The sequence below is a fragment of the Haplochromis burtoni genome, unplaced genomic scaffold (genome assembly GCF_018398535.1).
Source record: "Haplochromis burtoni strain Fernald_Lab_line unplaced genomic scaffold, NCSU_Asbu1 Contig_197, whole genome shotgun sequence".
Lineage (NCBI taxonomy): Eukaryota > Metazoa > Chordata > Actinopteri > Cichliformes > Cichlidae > Haplochromis > Haplochromis burtoni.
Genome location: NW_024582558.1, coordinates 83448 through 96968, shown reverse-complemented (window position 1 = coordinate 96968; position 13521 = coordinate 83448). Strand labels below are relative to the sequence as shown.

Below are 13521 nucleotides of genomic sequence, written 5' to 3'. Positions count from 1 at the left end.
AACCAGAAAACAGCTCTATTTAAACTACACTAACAAAATGAATCAGAAATTAGTGCATGAGTTTATATTTGCTCTTAAGTTCATAGAGTAAGTATGCTGATTTAAAAGTGTTTTCTGTGGAATTAAGCAAAAATATAATCCTAAAAAGAGAAATAAAGTTGGAGGATATTTGATAGAAAGCTTTCAAAAATCTACCAAACAGACCTGGTGGTAAGATTATTTTCTTAGTCATTGTTTCCAAGGTCCTCTTAACAAGTTGTGAAAGCCAGGTTAAGCTCCAGTGAAAAAGCTTTTTATTATTAAAGTCAAAAAACAGAAATCCCAACATCTGCAGGTTGTGGACTGATTGTGATGATCATGCAATGCAGTAATAAATTTCAAGCTATTTGTTGGTTTATGGATTACATTTATGTCAGCGGGAATTTATAGTAGAAAAAAAAACTATTACAAAGTAAAACCTGCTATAGAGAAACATGGACAGAGTTGTGCCGTCACGTTAATTAAATTGTAATCGTCACCAATATTTGAGCCTTTAGCATGTAGTGGTTTTGTTTGTTAACCAAGACAACAACCTGGTGAATTAGAAAAAAAATGAAAAGACTGTTCAAACTGTGAAGCAAAAAGTGAGGCTGATTCGTTCATCCTGCCTCATCACTGCTGGTACCCATCAGTGGAACATGAGGCAAAACTAACCTCGGACTGTGTGCATTCATGAAGGGAAATAACCACATCTTCAAAACCTTGACGCAAAAACCTTTCACGTCATGATGCCGGAGTGTCGTCGGATGAAACATCTGATGACACAGGAGAATGAGTGGGATGTGGTAATGGGTGGGAAGGTGGGGATGGAGATGTGTGTCTGTGTGGGTGGGGTAAGGGGGGGGCAGATGCTGTGACATCATTTTGGCTCTTATATACCCAGGGAATGGAGCCCACTGTGCTTCACATCCCAGCAGCAGAAACTGCTTAAGTGTGTATAGATCTGAAGAAGAAGAACAAGAAAAAACAAAACAGCAGCTTCACTAAATTGTGTCTCCAGCCTCTCTTTGTCTGTGTCTGGCCCCTAACCTTATGGACTAGATTCCTCCTCAGGTGAATTCTTCAGTGTGGGATCCTTTTTTTGTTCTTTTGGGGTATTTCTTTTCAGATTTTTTTGTTCTGATCAAGATGCAGACACAGTTGGCGTGTATGCTTCTCCTCTGTTTAACATGTGGTGCACTTTGTACAGGTAAGCACTGGTGTTCTTTCAACAGGTTTTCTATGTAGAACTTTATGGATTTATTCACAAAACAGGTGCATCATACTGAAATGTTGCATGTGCATAAAAGAAGGAAAAATTACTGCAAATATTTCTGAAAAACCTTGAATGGCAAAGTTGGTTAAACAGGATGGTTTTGAGTTTGGTCCTTTAGATTAAATACTGAAATAACCTGATTTATTCTCTCGGGAAATGGCGTGTGACTTCATGACATAGCTAACTTTTAAACCTCGGTTTATTAAAAAAAATAACTGTATAAGTGAAAATCTTAATTTTGCTCAAGGATTACAGCTCTTTTAGGCTACTATAAAACCCCTTTCCCCCTCAAAGATCAATTGCCTCTTCCACTCTTTTAAATCCATGCATAATTTGTGCTTTGTTTAACTGTCAGGGTGCACTGGGACTCAGGCTGATCAATAGTGTCACCTGTTGAAAGCTTAAAAGTGGCCATAGTCACATATGAATATGAGCTTTTATGACAGTTTCACTTCACCTCTTCCAAACACGGCACAGCAGAAAAAACTATTAATGTAACTATTAATGTAACTATTAATGTAACTTACACTATTGTTCTCATTCTTTGTTTGATCTTATGTTAGGGAAATGAAAATTAATTAGTTTCATTTATTTTACATTAAATGCAGTTTACACTGAACTATTTCCAATACTCAAAATGAGAATGGATTGTTACTAGATGATAGTTACTTTTGGATCAATAACCAAATAAAGGACAACTTTTATGCATGCGCGCGCATAACACACACACACGCGCGCATAACACACACAGCAACACACACAGAGCACACAGACACACAGACATGTAGTATAGTAACTATGATAAGTATAATATAGAGAGATATAAATAGTAATAGTAGTATAAAATATAGTATATATATATAGCATATAAATAATATATATATGTAGTAGTATATAATATATATGGACGGATACAGGGAGAGAGAGAGATGCACATGGAGTTCTTATTGATATTATGTGTTGCTTTTTGTCACTGTCAGGGTGCACAGGGACTCTGTTATCAATAGTGATGAAGATGACCACCATCAGATACCGAGGGCTGGGTTTCTTTGCCACTTTACTATTCAAATGTAAATGATGAGAAACTATACTTAATTGTTAATTTAAATAACATTTCATTGAGGACTGAACTAAACTACACTCCAAAAATATTTATGCCCAAAATACTGACTTCTTTAAGTAGTTGGATTACATGTCAATTTTTTTGTTATGTTGTTACACAAGTAGAATGTAAAACATTAAATTTAATGGAATCAGTTCAAATGAAACTGACTGAGTATACATTTAGATTAGACCTAGTATATTTGTTTTAATTATACTGATTTATGTTTATGTTTTATTTATGTTTTTTGTTTATGTTTTATCTTTTGTTTTGTGTTTTTACTTGTGTGAAATCTGAATGTTGTAAAGCTGTTTTTCTGTAACTGACAGATGTTGACCAGGAGCAGCGAGCGCTAGAAGAGGAACTACTCAGCAGTCTCTTCACTTCCAAGGTATCTGGTCTTTTTACATCTGTGATATCAGAGACTGGAAAGAAAAGCTTCATCCTGCCGGGTCGGTCTCTGACCTTGCCGATAAAGGCTTTCCAGGTGTTCTTTCATGAAATCTACATCCACGCTTCAGTGGCAACCTCAGCTTGCGGTTGTGCTCATGCTGAGTGGGAGATAAATAATTTACCACAAGAGGCTTTTTGTGCCACTCAGGCTGCCTGAGCATTTACTTTGTTTTTTTTTAAGTCAATTTGCTCTTTTTAAAAGTGTATCCAGTTCAAATGTGCTCAGAAAAATAACAAACAATCACCTTTCCATTTGCTGCAGTGCTTTGAAATGAGGAGAAAATAAGAGCTGAGATTGGGCATTCTAATTCAGTTGTAACCTTGAGCTTTTTATCACATTTATCTGATGTCTGCCTGAGGCTATGCAAAGATCAGGTATGAAATCAGTGAATGTGGAACCAAAGGCACGCACAGACGGATGGCCGATCCTAATAGGATTCAGATGGACCTGGCAGTATAGTTACGACACATCTTTTACCCTTCTTGCTGATGAAAAACTGCGATGCTCACACGGAGACATGACGGTGACAAATCAGCCATTTGATTCATAGCTGCCGATGCTCAGAGGTTGCTCAGGGGTGATGATTGCAATAATAACTTGCTGCATGACTGACAGACTGCTCAAGAGGCTGGAAAGTGCAGTATGGTGGAAGATAGACCTAATTGTGGCTCTTTATCTACACACTATATATTTGACAATAAAATTGACTGATATACTCCTCCCTTCCTTTCATCTGATTAGATACCACGGTTAATGCTCCATTGTGGTTTTTCATTCTCTACTGAATACAACTAAATTACCTTCTTATTACTCTGCATAGTGAGTCACTGACCTCTGTGTTCAGTATCGTTAGTTGTTCCGATGCTGGAATTTAGATTGAAGTTTTGCGTCTCTATAAAATGCAAGTTTGTGAACGCTAAAGAGCCCAGGAGACTAACGTTAAGGTAGAAATTTCCAGTGAAGCACCACAATCTTTCATATGACATTACAGCACAATTGCATGGCCACACTAACTCAGCTAGTTTGTCTTTTCTGCATGGGCAATTTCCAAATGTCAGCTGCCTATGTTTGATCCTGACGCTTGTTCATTTGATGCCACTAAAGCTTTTATCCATATCTCCTGCCTGGCAAACAAAAAGAGTTTTCGTCTTTATATTTGAGGATACTTCCACTGGTCATAAATGATGAGTGAGCCTCCCTGACACTGACATCTTTGACTGCAACATGCACGTGACAGCCAGTACACACAGAGGACTCTGGGGGCTCTTTACCATCTCACTACACTCTAGAGACACTAGATTATAACTCAGTAGTCTCACTCTGTTCACTCTGAGTGCATGTGTCTTTAAGAAATAATAGGTGCTTAGATTACATTGTAAAAGTCTCACATGCAGAATCCTCAGTCCCTTTTTAAAGGAACTACCTGAGTGTTTACTGCTGCAACTGCAAAATGTACAACATTAAAAGTGAGACTAAGGTGTAGAATCACAATACTGACTGTATTCTGTTTGCTCAAACATAAGCTATGAAATGACAAATATCAAAATGATTAAGTCAGATCGAGGTATCGAATCAACAGTTTGGCTGAATTTTAAAATTATGGCCACAGTTTGTACTTACAGTGTTGAGGACGCGGATTGAGTAATACCTGAAAATGTCGTTTTTCAGCCAGATCATTTCTGTCAATATAAATGTTTCACGAGAGAAAACAATCCCCATTAAACCAAAAAGCTTCTAAACCACCTGAAACATCAGCCTCTTGAGTGGTCAGTACAGTTTTCACTTCACCCAAGTTCACAAAATACACGAAAACACCAACAAAAATATTGCTCAAAGCAGGAATCTGATTAAGTGATGCACTCTGAGTGTTAAAAACCCAACCACTCAATCCATTTAACTGTCTCATCCTGGTATCTTGTGCCCTCTGTGCAGATGAAACAGAATAAGCAGAGTGCCCCCTATTGGCGTGTGTCTCTGGCCAACCTCTGTAAGATGCTGAGCGCCCTGCGGCAGGAGGCGTGGAGTGGCGAGGAGGAGGATGGGGGTCTGAGGGAGGGGAGCCTCCAGCTGCTGGATGAAATGTACAACTTGCAACACATCTGCCGAGTACTGCAGAGCCGGGAGGAGAGGGTCAGACAATCATCTTTAACTTACTTTCTTTTGCTGTGTGGGCTACTTTTCAAATAACAACATTGCATACCCATATGGAAAAGATATATATAAATCTTATAAAGTTTGTATCTGTCTTGTGTGAAACTTGTATGAAAAGCATACAAGTGTGAAAACAGATATAAGATCCCTTGAAAAATGATATAATGAAACTTGTATGTTTTGGATACTTACTAAAACAATGTATGAAAGTAATGACAAAGTGGCCACTTTCATGAGTAATCACATATAAGTTTTTACTATTTCTTTTCCATATGGGAAATTATGGATAGCTAAGGAAATTCTCAAAAGTCCTAATCTCCTACCTAAGCTACTTGTTGAGAAGTAACTGTCAACCAAAAGCCCAGTCAAAACAAATACACAGACTTGTGTACATACACACTTACTCACTCACATCGCCAGAACACACAGGAGTATGTGTGTTCTCCCCTAAAGCAAACACACTTCATTAAATCTCCCCTCTCCCCCACTTCGCCTCCTCATCTCTTCCTCACTCGCTGTCATCGTTTTTCTCTCCACTCTTGGCTCCTCGCACTGTGGCATTTCTCTTTTTTTTAAATGTTAACACAACACCTGCAGATTAGCAGTCAGTACCAAAACATGTTTGCCTGCCGCCCGCCCCCCTCACACTCCCTCATGTTGCGTGACACTCATCCTCTGCTGTGTCTCCCTTCACTCCTCACAGCTACTCCAAGACTCTCTAGAGTATTCAGAGGAGAACAGCGACGCTCCACTGAAACGAAAGTCACCCTACATATTGAAGAGGCAAGTGGGGCACATCACTAAGACTCGGCGGCCGTACATCTTAAAACGAAGTACATTTTACTGACACCCCAGAGACCGCAGCACCATTTTAAGGGACCGGACCACATGTTTTGTGTAATTATGTGATTGTGTTTATTTTCTGTCTTCTTGTAGATGCAGTCTTTTTTTTTCCCTGTTCCTTTTTATCCAATCAGACCCTTTGATTGTATGTCCAACAGAGAGGCCTGTCTTTATCCTGCTCCTGAAAATAAAATCCTTAGCATCAAAGAAATAGTGTATCTCTGAGAAACTGTATTTATGTATGCTATTTATTCACTGCAAAATAAATCTATTTTGTTTCAGAAATTAAAGGATTCATGATACAAAACCAGCGCAATGTCACAATCTGCTTTTTCTATTTATGTAATGACTTAGCTAAGTTGTGTCATATTTCATCCTTTATAATACTTAATTAGCATTCACAGGATCACAACCTACAACAAATTACTCCTCTGACCAAACAAAACCAGGAGACACTTTATGTCTCCCTAAGTGTCACCAGTAGCTTCAGTCGGTTTAGCACAAACTCTCCAAGTCTCTGCAACTCTACTTTGACATGCATGGAAACACAGAGTAGAAGCAACACTGTTCAACCGGTTGAAAATTGGTTACTGCAAAGGCCACAGCATATTATTCACCTTCATCATTAATTCAGTCCCACTGCGCGCCATGGATAGAGGTTTTGTCATCTTGGAAAAGATCACTCTCATCAGCGTAGAAAAATGTCTCTGTGGACCCATACTGTGAAATCAAACTGCTCCCACGGCATTAAGCCCAGGATCCATATTTTCGCTTTAATTTCTCATCTGTCCTCATTCTTTATCAACTTTAATCTCAATGAACACAGTTTAGTTTAGGACTCAGTACTTTATTGTACATAAAATTGTGCAAAAAGATAAGATAAAAGTTATCTTTTCTTTATGCACAATTGGGCTGCTAGATCCTAAATATGGATTGATATGCATTTAGAAAAATCCCAACAAATTAGAAATGAAACACAAATAGTGCCTAAAATGTTAGCTATGCTTAATCATTAAAAAAAAAAAAAAAAAAAAAGCACCAACATGCTGTTGGTTTTTGGTCTTCCATAAGACCAAAAAGGTTATTCTATATTTCTTAGTATGGAAATATAGAATGACCTTGTTCTTTAGACATCCATTCGTATGTATGATAATGCAATCTGAGATCTTGATTTATGTCTTTTTTTGTTTGGAATTCAAATCAGTCATTTATACAAATATCAGTGATGGAATTTTACATATCCTAAGATACATTTATAATTTGGAAAAAATAGTAGACTTTGCCGGTAGCAGCATTGTTGCAATGTAATTTATTATTAATTATATTTGTATTTGCCTCCTTCATGAGTGTTTTTCAACAGGAACCTTTATAGATTGGTGAAAAATCTATAATATAATGAAAAACAGCCCAATAAATGCTGCCCCTCTTTGACTGGGGATCCACTTGCAACTACAGTCAGGTCTGAACACTGATGCCGTAATGATTTCTTGATGTTAAAATTCAGCTTGTGGCGCCTTTAATGTCAACACATTGATCTTAATAGCATGTGCTATGCTGAGCATTTTTCAAAGGAGCACAGAGGCCCTTTGACTTCAGCAGATGAAATACACCTTTACTACAGCGAATGAGAGGTCTTGGCCTTAATAAATGGCAGTTTCCTCTCTAAATCAAAAAGCTTTGGTGTTCTTTGAAACTTGGTTCTTAACCTTGACAGCCAAAGCACTTGGATGACATGCAACACACAATCAAACACGCACTTGGGATGGCTTCATCTTGTTGCCTGAGAGAGCAGGTGATGTGAGAAGATTAGATTTGGAGTTTGACACAAAGGAAAAGCTGTTTTTATTCAAAACAAGTTTGGGCCAAACAATTAGGTACAAAGGATTTCTTTGTTCTACAAAAGTTTTGGTAACACTTTTTGAGATGAAGGTAAGTGAGAAATCGGGCACAAAAAATTCATGTTACCATCAACACCTGATATTTCACCTGAACTCAGTCCCCTCAAAACATGCTTACAACACGTAATCCGTACGAAAAAGAATCAAAAAGCAAAACTGCATTTCTAAGCGGGACAGCTATGTCCAGCCTTGCTGATAGTAAAGGGTCATACTTGGGTATGGACTCATTATCTCCTTTAAAAAAGCGTTTCGGATAACAGGGATAATCCCCAGACCTCGATGTGGTCATATTTCAGTGGAACCATTTCTCTGTCAGGGAAAGGTTACAAGAAAATCTTCAAATGTAATTTCTCAATTTTTGAGTACCTAAAAGGAAAATGATGTTCACCTCCTTTGTATTGGGGTGACAGATGAAATATCAGAGACAGATAGCTCAAAGTCCCACATGTGAAAAGAAATCTAACTGTGCTCCTGGATACAGGTGGATGTCGAATTTCTTTTTTATGATATTTACCAACTGAGTTCATTTGGTATCTTTTTCTGAATGTAACACAAAAAAGGTAAAAGGTCCTCTGAACTTAAATTACATCGCTGAGATGAAATAATATGCAGCCATCATCGTTCTAGCTTTTCATTCACTCCAGTTACTGCAGGTATTTATCAAGTCAGTTAGTTTTAAAGCTGCCATTTAAACTTTCATACCAAAATTACTGCCGGCGCACCTTTAAACCAGGTAGTTCTGCACAGCTGAATGCCCCAGAATGTTTCAAATAGCTCCATTTGAATACATCAAATACATCAGGTGTAACAAGGAAAGGTCAAACTTTGCATGAACAAAGGTTAAAAATATATCATATAGACAACCTTCATTATTATTCTTTTCAAGTCAGTGGCCACCAACAGTGTATGCGCCCATCACGGGCAGTGGATGGCGGTGTTGTGTAACTACTTCAGATTTACTGTGTGAATGGCTGCTGTCAGAAATTCAAGTATACCTTTAGGGGGAAGAGTCACATATCAAGAGAAAAAAAAGAAAAAAGAAAGAACAGTCACAAAATCTTTGTAGAAATCTGCATCATAAAGTGAGAGCATTGGGATTTTTTTGGTCAACTTTAAATTTTAACAGAAAAGTATACGCTGTTTAAGAAAAACTGGAATGATATTTTTTCACATACTATGACACGTCAATGAAAACACATTTCTGCAATTGTAGTTGTAGCTTTAAACTGAAACAGGTTTTGTAGCAGGGCAGTATTGTGGTGTTTTGTGGCCTCACAGCCTCACAGCTGTTAACATCTGGAAATCAGTTAAGTCTACAACCATGCTTATACTTGTTTTTTGAAAGACTGTCAATATTCTGTATAAACAAAAATGTTCAAAGCTTAACAAAATAAGTCATATCAATGTAAGAAATGACCCTGTGATGCTACGTTCACAATTGTGAAGGCTCTTGCGACTTACATTCAGCAACACATTTTAACTGCATGTTTATTTTTAATAAGTAAGTAAGTTGTCTCTTTGCAGTGTTTCTTGTTTGTGTTGCGATCAAGGAAACCTTTTAAGTGATTTAGTTGTGGATATTGTAAAACTAGGAGTTCAAAAAGCAATAGCAATATCCTGCAGGCTTTTACCCATCATGATACATAATAACAGATATTATGATTATATTAAACAGGTCTGTTTCTTGGTTTACTATACTCCAACCTAGCTTCAGTCAGGAAAAATGTATTTCAAAAGATGGATTGTAAACAAATCAAAATGCTTCATTTTGTTAGTTGTGCACATGCACGTTCACTACCAGCAGATGGCAGTACATTACAACGCTAATCCAGACCACTTATTATACTGGTGTGGGAAGAGGCAAGAAGATGACATGAATCATTTCAAGACTGACCTTTGGTTCTTCTTTAGTAATAATTTCCTGCTTAAATAGATTTTAGTCAGAATCCTGAAATGGTCATTTGATTTTAATTCAGTTCTATTCAGTTAATTCAGTTTTATGCACACAGTGCCAGGTAACAGCAGTAGCCATTTCAAGGCATGTATGTTGTGAGATACAAATCCTGCAGTTATTAGAAAGAGAAGTCTAACAATCACACAACAAATGAACAAGAAATGTTCTTAATAAACAAATGTTGTCTTTCTCCAATGATTACTACAACTGGTTCATTTTAATCACATTCTGCACAGTGTGCTTCCAACTATTAGGAAAGAATGAGAACTTTATTTCCAGTGTCAAATAGAGCTCTACAAATTCTCTTTAGATTGGTACTGTTACATCAAGCCTCATAAATGCTACAGACACTTGACTGCTGTGCAGTGCCATGAAACACTATAAGGCTGACAAACCTTTATGGGCCCAAATCTTGACTCTTGGGCCAGGAATAAACTTTAAAACAAGCTTTAATGCTCCTTGGTCCAGAAAATTACAAAGTTCCAAATCCAAAAGATAACAAAGAATCCAAACATCCCACACACGCTTGGGAAACTCAGAGAAATCAGAGCAAGGGAAACAGAAGGCAGCGTGGATGACATGACAAAGGATGACGGGAAGGCTCCACAATATGTACACCACAAACAAAAACAAACAAAACAAAAAAAAGAGTGGTGAGCAAACATGAGGGGAACACGGCAGCCACCATAAGGCGAGAGGCGGGGTACACCCTGGACAGGTTGCCAGTCTGTTGCAGGGCTAACAAATAGAGACAGACAACCTTTCTCAAATGTTTCTGAATAGAAAAAACAAATGTGGATTGGACTTTTAGCTTTAATATAAAGATAAAGTACTATGCAAAGGCTTTTGGCACCTCAGATGTTCAGATTCTTCATGTAATTTTCTACAGGAGGTCACTGACTCGAGATATACAACCAGAGTCATACACTATCTTCAACTACAAGAACAAGGACTCCTGTAACAGAAGTGTGGTGGCTGATGTTAGACAGTTAGAGAGCTAAAAGCTAAACACTTTCAGAAACTGCTTAGAAGAACTTCTGCTGTTTAACAACTGGTAGAGTAAAGCTCTTTCATTTACATGCATTTGAAATCATCCTTACTTGTAGAGCCAAAACCTTTCCACGGTATGGTGCACAGAATTCACTCAACAATAAATTGGCCAATTTAAAATTGGAAAATTAACTAGGAGAGTAAATCGGCAGTTATTTACTTTAACGCTCTCTATTTACTCAGTATTGGGCAAACATATGTGAGGGTGCAGCTCTGGCTTTACAACAAGCCTCGCGCTGGAGGAATGCTATTTATCATTATCTCAACATCAGAACAAATCTGTCAGTTTTTGCAAATTTGCAGGCTGCCTCAGCAGATGTCTATCAATATAACGACTCTTGTGACCCTGAAAAAGTTCAGGCTTAGTACGCCTCCCACATCCACGGGACAAATTACACCCTGCGTGAATTAATTCAACTCCATTAAAAACCTTCATCGACATCTGCCGCTGCAGCAGTGCTCTGGCCTGCTTGTCTTGGCCTTTCTCCAGCCGAACGCCTCTTCAATTTAACTCCAATTTGGAGTTGGTGGATGTTGGCTGACAGCTTGAAGCTTCTCACTGGGATGCTGATAGGAGCGTCTTCACTCCTAAAGGAAAGTCATTCTCTCATCTGGACAGCGTTGCAAATTGCGTAAAAAGCCAGTCCGATCAAGATAATGGCTTGTGAAGGAATGAGATTAGCTTCCTTTGTAAAAAATCTGATTGTGTGGATGGGACAGTGGCATAACAAGTGTGACCTTGTTGCAGGGGCCATCGGAGAAAGTAATTAGGGCTTGCATATGGGCTGCATTACCGAAGCCTTCAGCAAGGGCAGTGAAGGGAGAGCCATGTCAATGCAGTTTATTGTCACAGGTAAGGCTGTCAATGTCAGTTGTGAATAATGCTCCCTGGTTAGTTAGACAGCAGACAGAGACAAAGGGCAACAAAAAAAAAAAAGGCTTAAGAGACTCAGTTCAGTGTTCGCCACCACTGGAGAACACAAACAAAATGCCAAGTCAAAAAAAACCCATGACATTTATTTAAGTTAACAGAGGCAGTCAGAACCTTTAAAGGTTGGCCTATAGTTATCCATTACTCCCAAATAGTTGTGGCAGATGGCTGGCAGGGGTTTCTTCCTGTTAAAAGGGAGTTTTTCCTTCTCACCCTTGCCAAATGGGTTTTTACTGTAAGCACCTCGAGGCGACGACTGTTGTGCTGTATAAATAAAACTGAATTCAACCGATGTTACTAAGATGTGCTAAGAAGGGATTAGGAGCTTTAATACTTAGGAGAAACTTGACACTTGACATGACTGACATGATTAGCAAGACAATGATCTTGCTCATGGCACTGTTGGAGGAAAGGGGGTAACTGCCTGCCAGAAATGCCTGATATGTTTGTTTGCATGCCTGGATAACATATTACCCAGGATGTCTTATATGTCTACAACTATCACATGTCTATAACTAATTAAATATTTAATTTAAGCAAATGTTAATCGAATTAAGCAGTTCACAGATAATGAGTTTTGAGCTTTAGGCAGCCATGGGTATTTGGCTTGGCAGAGTGTTAATCCGGTCTTTTTTGCAAGGATAACACAACCAGGGTCTACTAGGTACGTTTTCAGTAAATGTTCTTGCTAATCTGACTTGAGTTAATTAAACAAAGGCTATTCTCTGTTTCTTTGGTAATTGTCAGTGGCTTATCAGAAAGTCCTTTCACACATTCTGATAAAAGAAACCGATGGACCTCACCCATTCAACGCCATCTCTGGCTTTTCTATTCCTGGTGTTATTGCTAATGAAACAAGCAAATTGGCAATGTATATGCATTCTCCATAGAACTACAGCTATGGATACTGTATGATCACTGACACAGTTTCATAGTTCACCTGTATAATTATACCAGTACCACACATAAGTTGCTGCTGAACGGGGCAAACTGAACCATCACCTTAACAGCTACAAAGGCGATACCAAACTAAACTAATGACTGAAACTGGCATTCACTCTAAGTTTAAGGCTCAAGATGTGCTCTCACAGTAAAAGTGTCGGCAGTAACATAGTCTCTCTAACTCCAGAAAAGTTAAGTAAATATGACACTCTGTGCTGCAGAACTATTTGTTATCTTATGGCTAAGACAGCTGCTGGTTATTGCAGAGTTCTCTCACTACTTTATGAAAGTCTCTTTCTTTCTTGTTCTTTTAACACTTGTTATTTAGAGACGGCTACAGCGTAGGTGTTCAGAAAGGGCTATATTACATGGCTTTCAAACCATCAGAGTTATCTCACTTGCACCTACACAAGCTCTCTCACAATAAGACTTAGTATGTTGATTTTGAACATGTAAGTTTATGTCCCTGTGTGGTTGCTGTGACACTGTTTGTGGATCTTATTGTCCTCAAAGAAGAGATCATGGGACAAGACGTTGTTTGTCAGGTGACAGTTAAAGCAACAAGCCCCACTGCAGCACTGCCGGCACTGCGGGGCGCTCCACTGGAGCTGGTCAGATCTCATCTACATCTGTCTGACAGTGCTGAAACACATGTTTACATAAGCACACATGCATACACGTGGTTGAATTGCTTCCTGTGCATACATGTACGCCATCGTGTGTGGAAAGGCATTCACAAGGCTGATTCTCACAGACAGATCCCTCCACTCTGCAGGATGCCCTGGCATTATAAGCAGGCTTCATGAATAAGACAAGGATCAGTAATTGTTTCGAGGGGGAAGAGGGACGTGCGGTTGGTGCAGTGGGTCTTCAACTGTGACTGTCTATGATAATTAAAACAC

General features: G+C 38.5%; 1 protein-coding gene across 1 annotated transcript; it reads left to right on the top strand.

The window, feature by feature from the left end:
- The first annotated feature begins 955 nt into the window (after window positions 1-955).
- On the top strand, window positions 956-6154 carry nts (neurotensin). Its single transcript, XM_005935615.2, has 4 exons — window positions 956-1228; window positions 2726-2787; window positions 4783-4980; window positions 5705-6154. The coding sequence occupies exons 1-4, from the start codon at window positions 1168-1170 to the stop codon at window positions 5846-5848; spliced, it is 465 nt and encodes a 154-aa protein (XP_005935677.1). The 5' UTR covers window positions 956-1167; the 3' UTR covers window positions 5849-6154.
- Window positions 6155-13521: the final 7367 nt, after the last annotated feature.